The sequence below is a fragment of the Hemiscyllium ocellatum genome, chromosome 14 (assembly GCF_020745735.1).
Source record: "Hemiscyllium ocellatum isolate sHemOce1 chromosome 14, sHemOce1.pat.X.cur, whole genome shotgun sequence".
Classification (NCBI taxonomy): Eukaryota; Metazoa; Chordata; class Chondrichthyes; order Orectolobiformes; family Hemiscylliidae; genus Hemiscyllium; species Hemiscyllium ocellatum.
The window spans coordinates 61975671-61993805 of record NC_083414.1 but is presented as its reverse complement, the minus strand read 5'-3'; the positions used below and the strand labels follow the sequence as shown (position 1 = coordinate 61993805).

General features: G+C 41.5%; 1 protein-coding gene across 3 annotated transcripts in view; it reads right to left on the bottom strand.

Moving 5' to 3' along the window:
* sumf1 (sulfatase modifying factor 1) overlaps nucleotides 1–17748 on the bottom strand; it is a 163707-nt gene extending 145959 nt beyond the window's left edge. For 2 of the 3 annotated variants that reach the window (XM_060835733.1, XM_060835734.1), the window contains exons 1-2: nucleotides 17227–17748; nucleotides 7508–7681 (exon numbers count right to left, since the gene is read on the bottom strand). In XM_060835733.1, the coding sequence (XP_060691716.1) occupies nucleotides 7508–7681; nucleotides 17227–17562 (510 nt within the window). In that variant the 5' untranslated portion in view covers nucleotides 17563–17748. Of the gene's footprint in view, nucleotides 1–7507; nucleotides 7682–16878; nucleotides 17009–17226 lie in introns of all 3 variants that reach the window. The other variant, XM_060835735.1, reaches the window with a different exon arrangement.
* Between the last annotated feature and the right edge of the window lie 387 nt (nucleotides 17749–18135).

Sequence of the window (18135 nt, the reverse complement as noted above, 5' to 3'; positions counted from 1 at the left end):
CTTTGAAAGATAAATGGTTTATTGCTTTTGGTAAACTGTAAACACTACATAAAATTCACATACCACAGAATACATGAAAACTTCACATCTGCAGATTTTATGATGTGCTTAGCGAGTGACTAAATATTTGACTCGAAAGGATGCTCAGTTACAACAGAATGAGACAATGTTCATAATTTGCTCGGCATATGACAGAGTACTGGTGTAAGCAACTGGCCTACGAGCAGCTAATAAAAATATCAGTATCCTGCAATTTGTGCTCTTCAATTTCTATGCAGAAGGATCCACCAGATTTCAAATTTATTTGAAAAGTGAGCTACATTCTCCGCTTTGACCGCTTCCCTTCCCACGCTGCACTTCCTTGTTGTAACCCATTTCTCAGACGCACTCATTACTCTTCTGTTTTCCTCAGACTACTTTCCTCAACCAAACATCCGACATCTTGCAGCCAAAGCTCAATTCACGATTGGGAAAGTCAGTAAACCCTGAAACAGAGGCCAAGAGTCTGAAAAATGGGCCCAGCACAGTCTACTGGGCCATTCAAACAGTGGGAGTTGAGGTCACGGCCAACACATTATTGTTTTTATATAAAAATATCAAAGAATCTTGACTTTGTTTCCTTTTCCATTGGACCTTTTTTAAAAAAAATCATTTATGGAATGTGCAACCCAAGAGCACAGAGTCTGGAGTTACACATAGGCCAGTCCAGGTAATGACATTGCACTGGGACACTCCTAATGAAGGGTTTTTGCCCGAAACGTCGATTTTCATGCTCCTCGGATGCTGTGCTTTTCCAGCACCACTCTAGACTCTAATCGCCAGCATCTGCAGTCCTCACTTTCACCTGGAGTCACATGCAGGCCAGTCCAGATAAGGACAATCAATTTCCTTACCTAAAGGACGTTAGCGAACCAGATGAGATGTTACAAGAATGGACATTTTGGTATAGGATCAGTTTTATGTTTAATTCCAAGCCTTTTTTAAAAAATTGAATTCAAATTTCATCCTTTGCCATTGTGGGGTTCGAACCCATGTCCTCAGAAACTTAGCTTGGGGCTTTGGATGACTAATCCAGTGACACCACCACCTCATCGTTATGTCCTTCATAGCCTCACGTCATTCCACATCAAAATGCAGAAGCAAATTCCTACAGAAGGCCCGTCAAACAGTAAGGAGATAAATAACCAGATAGTCTTTTTTAAACGAATCATACCATATGATATAGGTGTTGCTGGCAAAGCAAAGCAAAGCATCTGTTGCTCATTCCTATAACTGGCCTTGTATGAGTGGTCTGCTAGGCAATTTCCAAGGGTGACGACATTGCTGTGGGTCTGGAATCACATGAAGCAAGACCAGGCAAAGATGGCAGATTTCCTCTCTTCTTTGTGCATTAATGAAACAGATGGGTTTTTACAACCATCAATAAGTAGTTTTTAATTCCATGTTTTTCTCAAATTCAAATTTTACCATCCACCACGGTGAGATGCAAATTCTTGCCATAGAACATTAGCCTCTGGTTCTGGATTAGAAGCTCAGTGACTTATGGTATGCCATTACCTTTGGTTGAGGAATAAATGGTGTCCTTCTCCTTCTACTCAGCCTTCTTCAAAAAGTACCATTGAACAGAAACTGCATGCATTCATGTAAAACATTGTTATCTCACTTTTTAGATTAGAATCAATCTAAACATCAGGTCATAGACAGAGAACACAGGGGGCTAACACCTTCAACGTTTTGTCCAGCTATCACCATTGTTAACAGCTAACCTGAGAATGCAACTTTTTAAAAAAAGGTTTTGTGATTTACACACGAAAGAAGTGAAACTATCACGATATTCTAACAGATGAAAGGCTTAACAGAATCGATTTTTCAATGTATAATTTCAGTTACATCACACTGTAAATTTTTGCTATTAATTCTGTGTTAGGATTGAGCCCTCCACTACCACCTGATGAAGGAGTGGCGCTCCAAAAGCTAGTGTGCTTCCAATTAAACCTATTGGACTATAACCTGGTGTTGTGTGATTTTTAACTTTGTACACCCCAGTCCAACACCGGCATCTCCAAATCATTGAACAGTGAACTCTTCATCTGAATGGAAAGAGTTGGTTTGGAATACAAATTCCAACAGGTGGCGCAGACATGGCTAAGGGCTGTAGCAGTTTGGATATGCACCACAGGTTAACCACAAGAGACTGCACAAAGTTGCAGCCCGTCCAGACAGCAAGTAAAAATTTGCAAGAGAATGATGACATTCAAAATACATATGGAGAACAGGGAATAAAAAAAAAAATCAATACAAGTTAACATGGTGAAGAACTTCAGTCATCTATTGAAGAAAAGCCAAAAAAGGCACGCTGGAGAAAATTGGGTCACAAGGAGATAATGATACTTTCAAAGATTTTAGGTCAAGTGGAATTGAAGTGCAGAAGGAAACAAGCAGATATGGCTGTGGATGCAGAATTTGAAGTGCAGTTTAGGGACCAACAGGCACTCTCAGGGAGAGGGATATACTGGACAGTTTGATTGGGATCAACATTTACAGCCTCACACATCCCAATATTTAATCTCAATAAATTGGGTTCATCTTTGAAAATCTCTAGGATTTTTTAAAAACAGGAAGCCTAACAGCACCAAGATGCTGTGGAGATCAGGCTCCTTCAAATAACAGAGATACGGGTGGCACGGTGGCACAGTGGTTAGCACTGCTGCCTCACAGCACCTGAGACCCGGGTTCAATTCCCGACTCAGGTGACTGACTGTGTGGAGTTTGCACGTTCTCCCCGTGTCTGCGTGGGTTTCCTCCGGGTGCTCCGGTTTCCTCCCACAGTCCAAAGATGTGCGGGTCAGGTGAATTGGCCATGCTAAATTGCCCGTAGTGTTAGGTAAGGGGTAAATGTAGGGGTATGGGTGGGTTTCGCTTCGGCGGGTCGGTGTGGACTTGTTGGGCCGAACGGCCTGTTTCCACACTGTAAGTCTAATCTAGATCAGCATATCAAAGGAAACTAGCAATTGACACCATTGATGGACAACATGAGGATTCGGAAGGGAAGAGGGACAAGACCTGTGTGGAGCAGATGGCACAATAAATGCAGTAGTCACTGCTGCATGCAGGTGTGGAGAGGACAGTGGATGGTGGACTGAGCCAGTAAACCCAATAAGGGCCAAGTGAGCACATCAGAAAATGGATCTAGGCATTACAGAAGCCTAGGGGATGACAGAAAATGGGAGACAAAAGACTGGGATAGTTGCACAATAGACAGAAAGTAGTGGTTATACTACACAATGCTGCCAATGGCAGTTTGCAAACCAGAGTATCCAATAGATTGCTGGGAATAAAAGTAGTTGCCTGCAGAACTGCCCAATGTAAACGGAATGGAACAAAGCACGCAATTAAAGAAACCAAACAGCAACACATCAAATCAGAGCATTCAGAATCTCTTGGGCCCCATACAAAAATAAAAAGAACCATTCAACTTCTTTTTTAAAAAAAAAACAAAAAATCAGCTCAGCACATCAAATGCTGCACAAGTGGAGCTAGAAACAATTTTGACAGGGACAGATCTCTCAAATTTAATTACTGGCTGTTGGAGAAGAAAAACAGTTGGCACTCCAGTGAGCAATTCTATGGATTTTCAGCAGCTCTTTGCAATTATGAGGCACACTGCTTCAGCAGATGATTAATTCTGGATTTGAATTGCTTACTTGAGCCAGAAATATGCATGTTAACCTAGTTTCTAAAGATATGAGCTGCCATTAGATAGCTACCCAAGAAACAATGCTCAAATATGTCTAATTCAGAGTGGCATGACACAATTTGAAGGAGTTTAGAGGTGGTGCTGCTCCTTTGCAGCTGCTTCCTTCTGGGTGTTGGAGGCACAGGTTTATAGGGTGCTTTAAAAACATGCTACCAAAAACAGCTGCAATGCATCCTGTAGGTAAGGCACGCTGTCACAGCTGTGAGGGAAAATGGATATCTATAAAGACAGTGAACAGGTTTCTAAATTCTAACCACAGTCTTGCAAAGGACCAATTGTTTGTGACGCTTTTACTGGATAAATTTAGTACATGGTTCATTCTTCAGCCAAAGCCAGATTTACACAAGACTTGAAGCCCCAGGAAGACTTGGATGATTCATGCCACAATTGGCAAATTCTTTATTGTCAACTGGAAAATGTGGCAGAGAGATCTGGAGGCACATTGGTTTTATAAGGATAAGTGTAAATGTGGTACTCAGTGTAGCAGGTGATGAGTACTGAAAAGGGAAAGGTCAGGCCATCCTAATCAGGTTCATTTCTTGCAGGCTGAAAGAGAGCAATGAGTTGAAGAGCAGGAACTGGTTTTCTCTGTAAATCTCTGACGGGCTCTGCATTCCAAAACTGACAGATTTAACCTTTGCCAAACAGTGAACCTCGCAAAGAGAAAGTGAGGACTGCAGATGCTGGAGATCAGAGTCGAGAGTGTGTTGCTGGGAAAGCGCAGCATACAAGGAGCAGGAGAATTGACATTTCAGACTTTAGCCTTCAGAGATATAAGTGTTATAGGCAAGGCAGATGAGCTTAGAGACTGGATCAACAAATGGGACTATGATGTTGTTGCCATCAGAGATTTGGTTTAGATAGAGGACTGGCTGCTGAAAGTTCCAAGGTTTTGTTGTTTCAAGTGAGATAGAAAGGAAGGTAAAAGAGGTAGAACGGTTGCATTACTAATGGGGGTGGAGCGCGGTGAATGTCATATTTGCACACAGAGAGGACATGCTGGAGAGCTCATCCACTGAGGCAATATGTGTAAAGTGCAAAAATAAGAAAATACGATCCCTCTGGTAGGATTACACTATAGACTCCCCAACAGCCACCAAGACATTGAGGAGCAAATATGTAATAGAAACAGAGTTGTCATAGTGGGTAACTTTAACTTCCCCAATATTAGAGGAAGAGGCTTAGATGGGGCAGAGCTGAAAAATGTGTTGCTGGAAAAGCACACCAGGTCAGGCAGCATTAAAGGAGTAGAAGAATCGACGTTTCGGGCATAAGCCCTTCTTCTTGAAACGGCGATTCTCCTGTTCCTTGGATGCTGCCTGACCTGCTGCGCTTTTCCAACAACGCATTTTTCAGTTCTGATCTCCAGCATCTGTAGTCCTCATTTTCTCTTAGATGGGGCAGAAGTGCATCCAAGAGGGCTTCTTGAAAAAAAATGTGGATAGTCCAACTAGAAGAGCTGGGCTTTGTACTGGCTAATGAGCTTGGCCAGGTGACTGACCTTTTAATGGGAGAGCATTTTGGAAACAATGATCACAATTCCTTCAGTTTTAAGATAGCTATGAATAAGGATAAGTCAGGACCTTGTGGGAATGGACTAAATTGGGGGAGGACAAATTACAACAGGAATAGACAGGAAGTGTTACTTGGGAGTTGTTGTTATCAGGTAAGCCCATGTGGGAATTGTTTGAAGACCTACTGATCAGAGTTCAGGACTGGCATGTTCCAGGAAGGAGGAAGGACAGGATAGCAAAGTAAGGGGCCCTTGGGTAATGAGAGAAACTAGGAATTTAGTTAAAAAGGACAAAAGCAGCATATGTAAGGTTTATGAAAGTAGAATCGGACAGGGCCCATGAGGAATATAAAGAAAGCAGGAAGAAACTCAAGCAGGGAATTAGGAGATCAAGAAGGGGCCGTGAAATGACCTTGGCAAGTACGATTAAAGATAATCCCAAAACATTTTATAGATACATTAGAAACAATAGGATAACTATGGAGAACGAAGACACTCAAGGATAAAGGAAGGAACTTGTGCTTGGAGGCAGAGAATGTGGGTGAGATCCTAAATGAGTACTTTCAATCTGTATTCACCCAAGAGAAGGATAAGGAGGATTGTGTGGAGCTAATACCCTAGGGCATGCTAATATGCATTTTGAGATCAAGAAAGAAGTGGAGTTTAATTTAGATAAATGCGAGGTGCCGCATTTTGGGAAAGCTAATCTTAGCAGGACTTCTACACTTAATGGTAAGGTCCTAGGGAGTGCTGCTGAACAAAGAGACCTTGGAGTGCAGGTTCATAGCTCCTTGAAAGTGGAGTTGCAGATAGATAGGATAGTGAAGGCGGCATTTGGTATGCTTTCCTTTACTGGTCAAAGTATTGAGTACAGGAGTTGGGAGGTCATGTTGCAGCTGTACAGGCCATTGGTTAGGCCACTGTTGGAATATTGCGTGCAATTCTGGTCTCCTTCCTATCGGAATGATGTGAAACTTGAAAGAGTTCAGAAATGATTTACAAGAATGTTGCTAGGGTTGGAGGATTTGAGCTATCGGGAGAGGTTGAATAGGCTAGGGCTGTTTCCCCTGGAGTGGAGGCAAAGGGGTGATCTTATAGAGATTTATAGAATCTGAGGTGTATGGATAGAATAAATACATGAAGTCTTTTCCCTGGGGTGGGGGAGTCCAGAACTACAGGGCATAGGTTTAGGGTGAGAGGGGAAAAATACAAGAGAGATCTAAGGGGCAACTTTTTCATGCAGAGGGTGATGTGTGTATGGAATGAGCTGCCTGAGGAAGTGGTGGAGGCTGGTACAATTGCAACATTTAAAAGGCATCTGGATGGGTATATGAATGGGAAGGGTTGAGAGGGATATGGACCAAGTGCTGGCAGGTGGGACAAGATTGGGTTGGGATATCTGGTCGGACTGAAGGGTCTGTTTCCAAGCTGTACATCTCTATGACTCTATGGTGTTAGGTCTCTTGAAGAACATTAAAGTGGTTCAGTGCTCATGGCCTGATGGTATCTACCACAGGTTCCTGAGCGAGGCAAGAACGGAGATTGCTGGGGCCTTGACCAAGGAATGATGAAGTACTTATGCCTGAAACGTCGATTCTCCTGTTGCTTGGATGCTGTCTGACCTGCTGTGCTTTCCCAGCAACACACTCGCAACAGCGAACCTCACAACCTTGACAAGTTGAGAACAGCTTTTCTCATCACCTTAGAAAACACCAAGGAATGGAAACCTTTGACGGAGTGTAACTGCTTACCTTAATTTGTTAATTGCTTAGCTAGTTCAATGTTCAAAGCAATCCAGGGCCTCACCTCATCCTATTTCTCTACATTCCTATAGCCCGACAAGCTCCCCTTCCCTAAACATTCCATTCCTCCAACTAAAGCTTGGGTTCCTGCTACCCATGCTTTGCCTTCCACTACTTACGTCCTACAATTCCCTCCATAACAACTTTCCCTCCTCTAAAAGCTTACCTTTCCAGAGAAGAAAACTATCAATCGCATCTCCTAATTTCAGGTTCTTTAAGTTGACATCCATTTTTGTGAAGCACCATTAAGCATTTTATTTGAACCTTAAAATGCAAGCTGCTGCCAAAGTACGACTGGGTACAATGGATGATATCCTAGTTCAGGGAAGATATTTTAATCAAGAAACATGAAGAAACACTGGACTGTTGAAAGATATTTTTTGCTCAAAAAATACAATGATAAGGGAATGATAGAAAGCTTAAAGGACTTCATACCTCTGTGGTGTAGTCGGTAGCTTTGACAAATCTCTCAAATTCAGCGTTGGTGACTTCATACATATCCATGTAGAACTGCTTGACCTGAACTTTTCTGGCTGGGCCCTCTCCATCCTGAGGTATTGCTGGTTCATCAGTTCCCATGGTAAACACTCCACCTGGTATCAGCACCATCTTATATAATGAGAGAATACACTGAGAATGGTGGTCAATCATAAGACCTCAATGAACTGATGACTGATGGAGAAAATTATTGTCAATCTTACTCGCGCCAACTTCTATAGGAAGGTTGTCGTTAAACTTGGAGGCTGCAGAAAGGATTTACAAGGATGTTGCCAGGATTACAGGATTTCATTTATAGGGAGAGGTTGAATAGGCTGGGGATTTTTCCCTTGGAATGGAGGCTGAGGGGTGACCTTATAGACATTTATAAACTTTTGAAGGGTGAATAGCCAAGGTTTGTTTCCTATGATGGGGGATACCCAAAACTAGAGGGTATAAGTTGAAGGTGAGAGGGAGAGATTTAAAAAAGGACCCAGGGGTAACCTTTTCAAGGAGAGGGTGGTGTCTGTGTGTGGAACGAGCTGTCAGAGGAAGTGGAGGCGGCAGTTACAATTACAATCTTTAAAAAGGCTTCTGGCTGGTCACATGAATAGTAAGGGTTTAATATGGGGCAAATGCTGGCAAATGGGACTAGATCAGTTCAGGATATCTGGTTGGTGCGGATGATGGGATTGAAGTTTCTGTTTTTGCGCTGTATGACAATATGACTAATTCATTACCAAACCATAGCCACTTTTATTAAAAGCAAGAAAAATCAAATGATCGAGGATCGAAGATATAACTGATACACTATGTAGATTCTGCGTCTTTTATTTAACTGGGGAAGTAGATGATACACAACATCATGCAAGATATTAATGATTTTATTAAGCTTTCAGCCAACCCCCTTGACAGGTAACATGCAATGATTACAAAAAGGGTACCAAGCAAGATGCACTCAAAATTAAACAGTGGAAAACCTTCCTTTTAAGTGTTGAGAATTATTTCGGGTAACTACACACCTTGGTCATGCTGCTTAGATTAAAGTAATAAACTTCAAAATGCCGGTGCTAAAAACAGTTTTAAATTGAAGATGGATTCCATCCCGTAAATGGTACATGACACTGAGCAATTATGCAGAAATGTAGCTTCGACACATTGAGACAGGTTCCAGGAACCATTAGCATGCAAAACTACAAGTTTGCCAATATGAGACAGTAGCTTTGCCAGTGAAAAGATAACACTTTCTACATTATAGTACAGAAACCCATAATGCAGTTGTAAGCTCAGAATAAATCATTATTTCCTTCCAGTCTTTTTGACAATCAGAGCACGATGGAATAAAAGAATGCTCAAGATTCAGATGTCCAAATTGTCAGGCTTAAAAAAAATGACCAAGGACGATATTGATGCCTTAATAAAAATCATTCAAAATTCTGGTAAGTATTCTTTGATTTTTAAAATTGAAGAGCATTTCAAGTAATAACTATTTCTCCTTTAATATGTGATATTGATCAAAGTAAACAGAATATTAGTGTTACATAACATCAGTATTTCTTCCCAAATTTCAGACAGAGAAATATCTCTCCTGTACTCTCAAATCTTAATAAATCCTGGAGATTCCTTACTACATCCATTCTGTTAGTGAACACTGATCTGTGATTTTCTCCCACATGCTGCTGTGCAATCTGACATTCGACATTACATTCTTTCAGCTGTTTCACACATGAAAAGTTTATTCAATGTTCATACTTTTTTAAAAACATCTCTTCTTATCCCCTGTGGATGGCAAGGGAGTAATTTCTCATCTCCCCAGTTCTTTGCCATCATGGGAAAACAGTTCCAAGTTCAAGCAGACTCTACTAATGTTCCAATCCTAGAACAGGGAAATGAAGCAACTCAGTTTGCTCAGAAGTGCTCTGTTGAGATTGAGCATTTACTTGCCTTGTGAGGCTTTTCTTTGGGACTGCAGGTGAGGTGCAAGTTGGGGGGCAATATGTATGAGCAGGGGGGGCAATGTATGTATGAGCAAAATGACAGCTGCTTCATTCCAATGGCTACAATAGAAAAAACAGACAGGACAACACCTCTGCTTCCATCAAATTGATAGATAGTCAATGTCAGAAAAATAGCTATTTATCGAATTGCATTTAGTGAGGAGCAATCAGTAAAAACATGTTAGTGAGTAGACACCCCATTTGCAAGCATTTTCATTGATTCCTCTGCAATCTTTCTAGAGAATGATTCTGATTTACTCCAGTTAGCGGTATTCATTTCTATTTCTCAAAGATTAAGAATATACAACCGAACACACCATTTTTAAAAGTATAATATTTACATTCTAGCCAGCGAGAAGCTGCGACAAGCAATTTGGATTTGGTAACACGAACTTGCGAAGGAAGCGAAAGAAACAGGAAGTGGCCAGGCATGGAACTGTTTTGTAGGTGAAATTTCTCTCATTCATAATCACAGCGTAGAAAATTAAAAGTTAACAGTCACCTTGTTTGGAATAATGGTTCGTAGTGAAGAATTATCTATTTTATTCAAACAGTTTTGTACGTTACCTTCGTGTTCCTCTGAAATTTGGTTTATCTAATACACAGTTCACTTTCCAGCACACAAAGGGGATGGTGAGAATAGGCCCTTTTTATATTCAGACTCTACCTATTTATCCATTGTATTAGGAATCTCTATCCAACTTTGTTTTTTTCCACTACCCTCATCTTAAATTACTGTTTGAAATTTTGACTAAGACATATGGCCTAAAATATCTAACATGGACCACAGACCAACCAAATGACTTTTTGGCAAGAAAGTGAGCGCCTTAACTGTATAGACAAGGAAGGTCTCAGTTTCTGAGCCCTGCTGTACCACAGTAATTTAATACCTGCTTGCTTATGTGCAATTCATCACAATTGATTCCAATGACTGGAGAAAGAATTGGCGGGGTAACCTACTTCTGATTGCTATCCAGTGATCTTTGCTGGATGAGTGTAACCAGAATGTTTGGCAAGGACAGAACCAAGCTCCATTCTGATACCTCTTCTGACAAACATCTTGCCAAAACTTATCATTTAGGCTGATGGACAAATCATTTAGGCTGATGGGCAATTCGGTAACAAGATTGGCTTGCATTGTGGAACTGGCAGCTTAATATGAAAGAGAAATGGTAGGAGAGAGAATTGCTAGGACAATGGGAAAAAAAACTACAAGCAGTAAAATGGATGGGGCTTCAGTAAGAACATAAAGTCTTACATACTTAATGGTAAAGTCCTGGGGAGTGTTGCTGAACAAGGAGTTCTTGGGTTGCAAGTACATCGTTCCTTGAAGGTGGGGGTTGCAGATAGACAGGGTAGTGACGGTGGTGTTTGGCACATTTGCCTTTATTGGTCAGTGCACGAAGTTGAGATGTCATGTTTTGGCTGTACAGGACACTGATTAGGCCACTTTTGGAATATTGCATGCAGTTCCTGTCTCCCTGCTATAAGCAGGGTGTTGTGAAACTTGAAAGAGTGAAGAAAAGATTTACAAGGACAATTTGCTGGGTTTGAACTATAGGCAGGGCTATTTTCCCTGGAGCAGAAGTGGCTAAGGAGTGACCTTATAGAGGTTTATAAATCATGAGAGGCATAGATACCGTAGGTGAGTCCAAAACTACAGGACATATGTTTAAAGTGAGAGGGCAAATATATAAAAGGGACCTGAGAGGCACCTTTTCATGCAGGGGGTGGTACATGTATGGAATTAGCTGCTAGAGGTGATGGTGGATGTTTGTACAATTAGAATATTTAAAAGGCATCTGGATGGATACATGAATAGGAAGGGTTTAGAGGGATATGGGCAAAATGCTGGCAAATGAGACTGGACTAATTTGGGATATCTGTTCGTCATGGACAAGTTGGCCCGAGAGGTCTTTTCCATACTGTACAAATCTATGACTCTAAGCCTCAAATTGAAGTAGTGGTGAGAATATCCATTTCCCAGACCAGATGTAGCTGCTACTGACTATTAATATCCATTATAGAAAACCTTGACTCTGACAGCGTTTTTGACCCAGATGAAGTCAGAAAGCCAGAGAATCAGCTACCAAGAGACATGAGCTAATTAATTCAAAGAAACACTTTAGTATTTATATAAATGATTTGGATGTGAAAATAGGAGGTAGAGTTTGTAAGTTTGCAGATGGCACCAAAATTGGAGGTGTAGTGGACAGCAAAGAAGGTTACCTCAGATTACAACAGACCCTTGATCAAATGGAACAACAGGCTGAGGGGTGGCAGATGGAGTTAGTTTAGATAAATGCAAGGTGTTGCAGTTTGGGAAAGCAAATCTTAGCAGGGCTTATACACTTAATGGTAAGGTCCCAGGGAGTGTTGCTGAACAAAGAGAACTAGGACTGCAGGTTCAGAGCTTCTTGAACGTAGAGTCGCAGTTAGATAAGATAGTGAAGGTGACATTTGGTATGCTTTCCTTTATTGGTCAGAGTATTGAGTACAGGAGTTGAGAGGTCATGTTGCAGCTGTACAGGACATTGGTTAGGCCACTGTTGGAATATTATGTGCAGTTCTGGTCTCTTTCCTATCATAAGTATGTTGTGAAACTTGAAAGGGTTCAGAAAATATTTACATGTTGCCAAAGATGGAGGATTTGAGCTACAGGGAGAGGTTGAATTGTTGAATTGGCTGGGGCTGTTTTTACTGGATTATTGAGTCAGAAGCTGAGGGGTGACCTGATTGAGGTTTATAAGATTATGAGGGGCGTGGATAGGGTAAGTAGACAAGGTATTTTCTGTGGGGTGGGGGAGTCCAGAACTAGAGGACATAGGTTTAGGGTGAGAGAGGAAAGTTATGAAAGAGACCTAAGGGGCAACCTTTACACGCAGAAGGTGGTAGGTGTATGGAATGAGCTGCCAGAGGAAGTGGTGGAGGCTGGTACAATTGCAACATTTAAAAGACATTTGGATGGGTCTATGAATAGGAAGGGTTTGGAGGGATATGAGCCTGATCCTGGCAGGTGGGACTAGATTGGGTTGGGATATCTGGTCGGCATGGACAGGTTGGACCGAAGGGTCTGTTTCCGTGCTGTACATCTCTATGACAATAAATGCAAGGTTTTTTTCTTCATGGAATTAATGCTTGAAATAGGATTGGGATTAAATACTAAAAGCCTCAATACTGAAAATGTGTTGCTGGAAAAGCGCAGCAGGTCAGGCAGCATCCAAGGAACAGGAGATTCAATGTTTCGGGCATAAGCCCTTCTTCAGGAATGAGGAAATTTGGCTTATGCCCGAAATGTCGAATCTCCTGTTCCTTGGATGCTGCCTGACCTGCTGTGCTTCTCCAGCAACACATTTTCAACTCTGATCTCCAGCATCTGCAGACCTCACTTTCTCCTCCTAAAAGCCTCAAATTGCTTTCGTTATGCTGGAATAATTAACACACAAAAGAAGCAAATTGGCAGTTATGAATAATGATGGTAAGATAATGAACAGTTATCTATGGAGATTTGGGAAAATCTTGGCAAAGGCCCATTCTGCTGATTTATTAAAGTGATATACAATCAATATTTGGGCAGATTGTACTTGGCCTGTGAAAACATCACACTCAATAGACCAAATAGCCTTTTCTGATTCATTTTACATTAACTCTGTTTACAATATATACCACCTGATTTAACTCCGAACTTGCAGATATTTCTGAAACAACCCATAATTTTTACATTATATGTCTGTTTCTTTTTTCTTGTCCACCAAAACACTGCTGTCAGAATCATGGCCTTCTGTGCTGTAGCAATTCTGTCAGTCACGGTCATGCCAGTCCTCTGCAGAAATAGCAATGTGCTCCACACTATGGTCACTTCACCATTCACAATAATCTCGCCTGCATCCTCTCCAATGCTTTTACATGACGCAAGGAATGCACATACTCCACTTGAGACTAAATGCGAAGTTTTATATAATTTCAGCCCAACTTCCTTGCTTTTGCACTCTATGCTCTTATTTCTAACAGCCAAGATGCTACAAACTTTATCAAAAAGTTTTTCAATCTGCCCTGCCACTTTCAATGAATTACATCCCCAGGTGCATCTGCACTGCCATTATTTTAAACTGCCTCTCGTCATTCTCCCTCCCAAAATGAATTGCTTTGTATTTCTCTGTATTAATTCTATCCATTTGTCTGTTCATTTTAATACCACTGAGAACAATCTCAGTTTAACCCTATCCTCCTCAGTCACAATACACTAAAGCTGCTGTATTATTGTTATGAATTTTTATATCACAGGTGAACAAGAATGCGTTCTTGTCTTCAGTCAGAGCCACCAAGTCCTTCCCACCAAGAACTGTCAAAAGATTTACCATCACCTCAGTAAGAGTATACTTGAGAGAGAAATCCGGAGGGCAAAGAGGGGAGATAGTGTTGGCATATAGAGTTAAGGAGAATCCAAAGGGTTTTGACAAATACATTAAAGGACAAAGGCGCAACTAGGGAAAGAATAGGGCCCCTCAAAGATCAGCAAGGCAGCCTTTGTGTGGAGCCGCAGGAGATGGGGGAAGATATTAAACGAGAATTTTGCATCAGTATTTACTGTGGAAAAGGATATGGAAGATACAGAATGTAGGAAAATAGATGGTGACATTTTGCTAAATATCCATATTACAAAAGAGGAAGTGCTGGATCTCCTGAAACGCATAAAAGTGGATAAATCCCCTGCACCTGATCAGGTGTACCTTAGGACTCTGTGGGAAATTAGGGAAGTGATTGCTGGGATTCTTACTGAGATATTTGTATCATCGATAGTCACAGGTGAGGTGCGTGGTGCCACTGTTTAAGAAAGGTGATAAGGAGAATCAGGGAACTATAGACCAGTGAGCCTGACTTCAAGGTAGGCAAGTTGTTGGAGAGAATCCTGAGGGACAGGACGTACATGTATTTGGAAAGGCAAGGACTGATTAGGGATGGTCAACATGGCTTTATGTGTGGGAAATCACATCTCACAAACTTGATTGAGTTTTTTGAAGAAGTAACAAAGAGGATTGATGATGGCAGAATGGTAGGCGTGATCTATATGGATTTCAGTAAGGCGTTCGACAAGGTTCCCCATGGGAGACTGGCTAACAAGGTTAGATCTCATGGAATACAGGGAGAACTAGCCATTTGGCTCAAAGTAGAAGACAAAGGATGGTGGTGGAGGGTTGTTTTTCAGACTGGAGGCCTGTGACCAGTGGAGTGCCACAAGGATCAGTGCTGGGTCCTCCAGCTTTTGTCATTTACATAAAAGATTTGCATGCGAGCATAAGAGGTACAGTTAGTAAGTTTGTAGAGGACACCAAAATTGGAAGTGTAATGGACAGCGAAGAAGGTTACCTCGGATCACAATAGGATCTTGATCAGATGGGTCAATGAGTTGAGAAGAGGCAGATGGTGTTTAATTTAGATAAATGCGAGGTGTTGTATTTTGGAAAAGCAAATCTTAGCAGGACTTACACACTTAATGGGAAGCTGCTGAACAAAGAGACCTTGGAGTGCAGGTTCATAACTCCTTGAAAGTGGAGTCGCAGGTAGATAGGATAGTGAAGGCGGCGTTTGGTATGCTTTCCTTTATTAGTCAGAGTATTGAGTATAGGGGTTGGGAGGTCATGTTGTAGCTGTACAGGACATTGGTTAGGCCACTTTTGGAATATTGCGTCCAATTCTGGTCTCCTCCCTATTGGAAAAATGTTGTGAAACTTGAGAGGGTTCAGAAAAGATTTACAAGGACGTTGCCAGGGTTGGAGGATTTGAGCTGCAGGGAGAGGTTGAATCAGCTAGGACTGTTTTCCCTGGAGCATCGGAGGCTGAGGGATGAACTTATGGAGGTTTATAAAGTCATCAGGGGAATGGATAGGATAAATACATGAAGTCTTTTCCCTGGGGTTGGGGGGAGTCCAGAACTAGAGGGCATAGGTTTAGGATGAGAGGAGAAAGTTATAAGAGAGACCCACGGGGCAACTTATTCATGGAGAGGGCAGTACACGTATGGAATGAGCTGCCAGAGGAAGTGGTGGAGGAGAGTACAATTGCAACATTTAAAAGACATCTAGACGGGTTATGTGGGTATGTGAGTAGGAAGGGTTTGGAGGGATATGGGCCAGGTGCTAGCAAGCATGACTAGATTGGGTTGGCATGGATGGGTTGGACCAAAGGGTCTGTTTCTGTGCTGTACATCTCTATGACTCTTTAACACATCACTTTTAAACTTTTATCTACTATCTCAAACATCCAAAGTTACTGTCTCCAAGCATCGTAAGATCGATCGCTTGAAATGTCAGGGAAGCAGATTCAATAACTCATTAAAAAGGAATTAGGTACATATTCAGAAAAGAAACATTTCACAAATACAGAGGAAACCTTGGGTGAATCTAATTGACTAGCTTAGGCAAAATCAGGCAAATAACCTTTTGTTCTATTCATCAGTTATAATGGTGTTGAGAAAATGAGGGATAAATAAATTGGATATTCTTGAATAACCTCAGGACAGTGATTTAATTCACATCATATTAATAATTTTAAAAAGTCTTTACAGAGAACAGAGATGTTGCCATACCCTTCCAATCGTAGCATTTTTATTTCTTTTTTTCAAGGTATATGGATGTTACTGGCTAGACCAGTGTTTATTGCCTATTCCAGCCATAGCTGTCCTGGACACATTGGGGGACACACTGCTGTTAGGTAAGAAGTTGCAAGATTTTGACTCAGCAATGCTGAAGCAATTCTAACTGACTGGATGGTATATGCCTTGAATGGGAAGCTACAATATTTAGTGTTTCTATGCATCTGTTGCCCTTGTCATTTGCAGAAGAGAAGTCACTTATTTAGAAGATCTTGTTGAAAGAATTATGAGTTGCGTTGCATGTTTGTTAGTCTGACTTAGCAGAGATGGTTAGATCTTTGATAATTTTAAGAACAAGTAGTAATTTAATATGGAACTATGGACAATTTTACAGAATTTTGGTTAACTCTGCTGAAACAATGATCACACTTCACTAAGCTCTGTCATATCACCACAGATATGCTATTCACACTATACCAGATATTAAACCAATCAAATTATCACACAAGGTTAATGCAAAGCATCTTGTTGAGGGTACACAATGCTGCCAATGTCAGTGAAAGAGCGAGTGAAACTTTGAGATATTTTCAGGTGAGGTGCCACTCAAGTGTGCTGCTTTGTCCTGGAGAGTGTCATGTTTGTACTATTAAAGCTGTGTTTATCTAGTTAGGCGGAGTGTATTCCATCATGCTCCTTACTTGTATCTGAACGGTGACATTACGAGGTTAGAAGCTACTCACCACAGGGCTCCCAGTCTCTGAACTACCCTTGCAGCCACAGTATTTAATTGACTTCCTCTAATACAACTACACTTCAGACGTACTTTTGGCGTATAAAGGACTCCGGGATGGCAGGAGATCGTGAAGAATACTGTGAGATACAAGGGTTTATTTTACTTAGTCAATTCCTATACAAGTAGGTGCCTAGATATTATAATTACATTTTGCCACATGTTGCAATCACTCCTGTAGATCACACCACACAGGTTTGCTCCATCAACGTCTTTAGTTGGAGCGAAACGTGCAAAGTAACACTGCAGGTAGCCACACCAGTCCGGGTACGTTAAGTGAGACAGACCAGGTCACTACCTGATTAGTGCGCTTTTCCAAGTTTGGCTTGTAGTCTTCTGTGATCTCCTGACCAACAACATTAGCCTCCTTAGAGTATTTGGCAGCTGCCTGTTTCGCTAATGAGACACTGTCATGTGGAGCGTCAGGGAAATCGCCAGCAACTTCCCGACGACTAGTGCAACCACAACCCGAGGAGGAGCCGGGGCCTTTGGGTGACGGACTTGTTGCAAATGCTGAACTCGCACAAACTAACAGAACAAACAGCTTGAGGCTGAAATAAACAATCGAGCCTTTCCTGTGCAAACCCCTCGAGCTGCGCAGCGCCATGTTGGAACTGTGGGTCATGTGATCCATCAGCTGACACAAATCTAGGCTCCGAGACTCCACCGCCGCCGAGCCACGTGCTTCATCCAGAATAACAGGTTCCTACAACCGTCCACCTTCCTGGGTTTTGTTTTACAAGTTTTAATTTTAAAAAAAACAAGCAACTCCTCGTTGGGTGAATTATACAGAAAAATGGCTGATATCTGCTTCTCTTCCGGTCCGTCACCTAAACCATGTGATATAAACCAACCAATCAAAGCGTTCGTTTCACGTACTAACGACGAGCAGGGGGGTGAGCAAGAAGGTTATCAAGGCCGGGTTTCATCCTCGCGCAGCCCCACAACGTTGGAGGACTTCGACGTGAGCTGTGATCACCTGCAGCTTTAATATCTTTGTGGATACAGCTGTGTTAATTTGTTCTTTTGTTAAAGGTTAGTTTTTTTTCGGTGGTCGAATATGTGTTGTTAGCTCAATTTGCTAAAAATAAATGTTAAATAGTATCGTATGTTTTATTCCGATTTATTTATTATAATTTGAGTAAGAGAATTTGTGTTTTATTATTTGTAGTTACAATTTCGGTCTGTTCTTAATTGCTGCTCCACG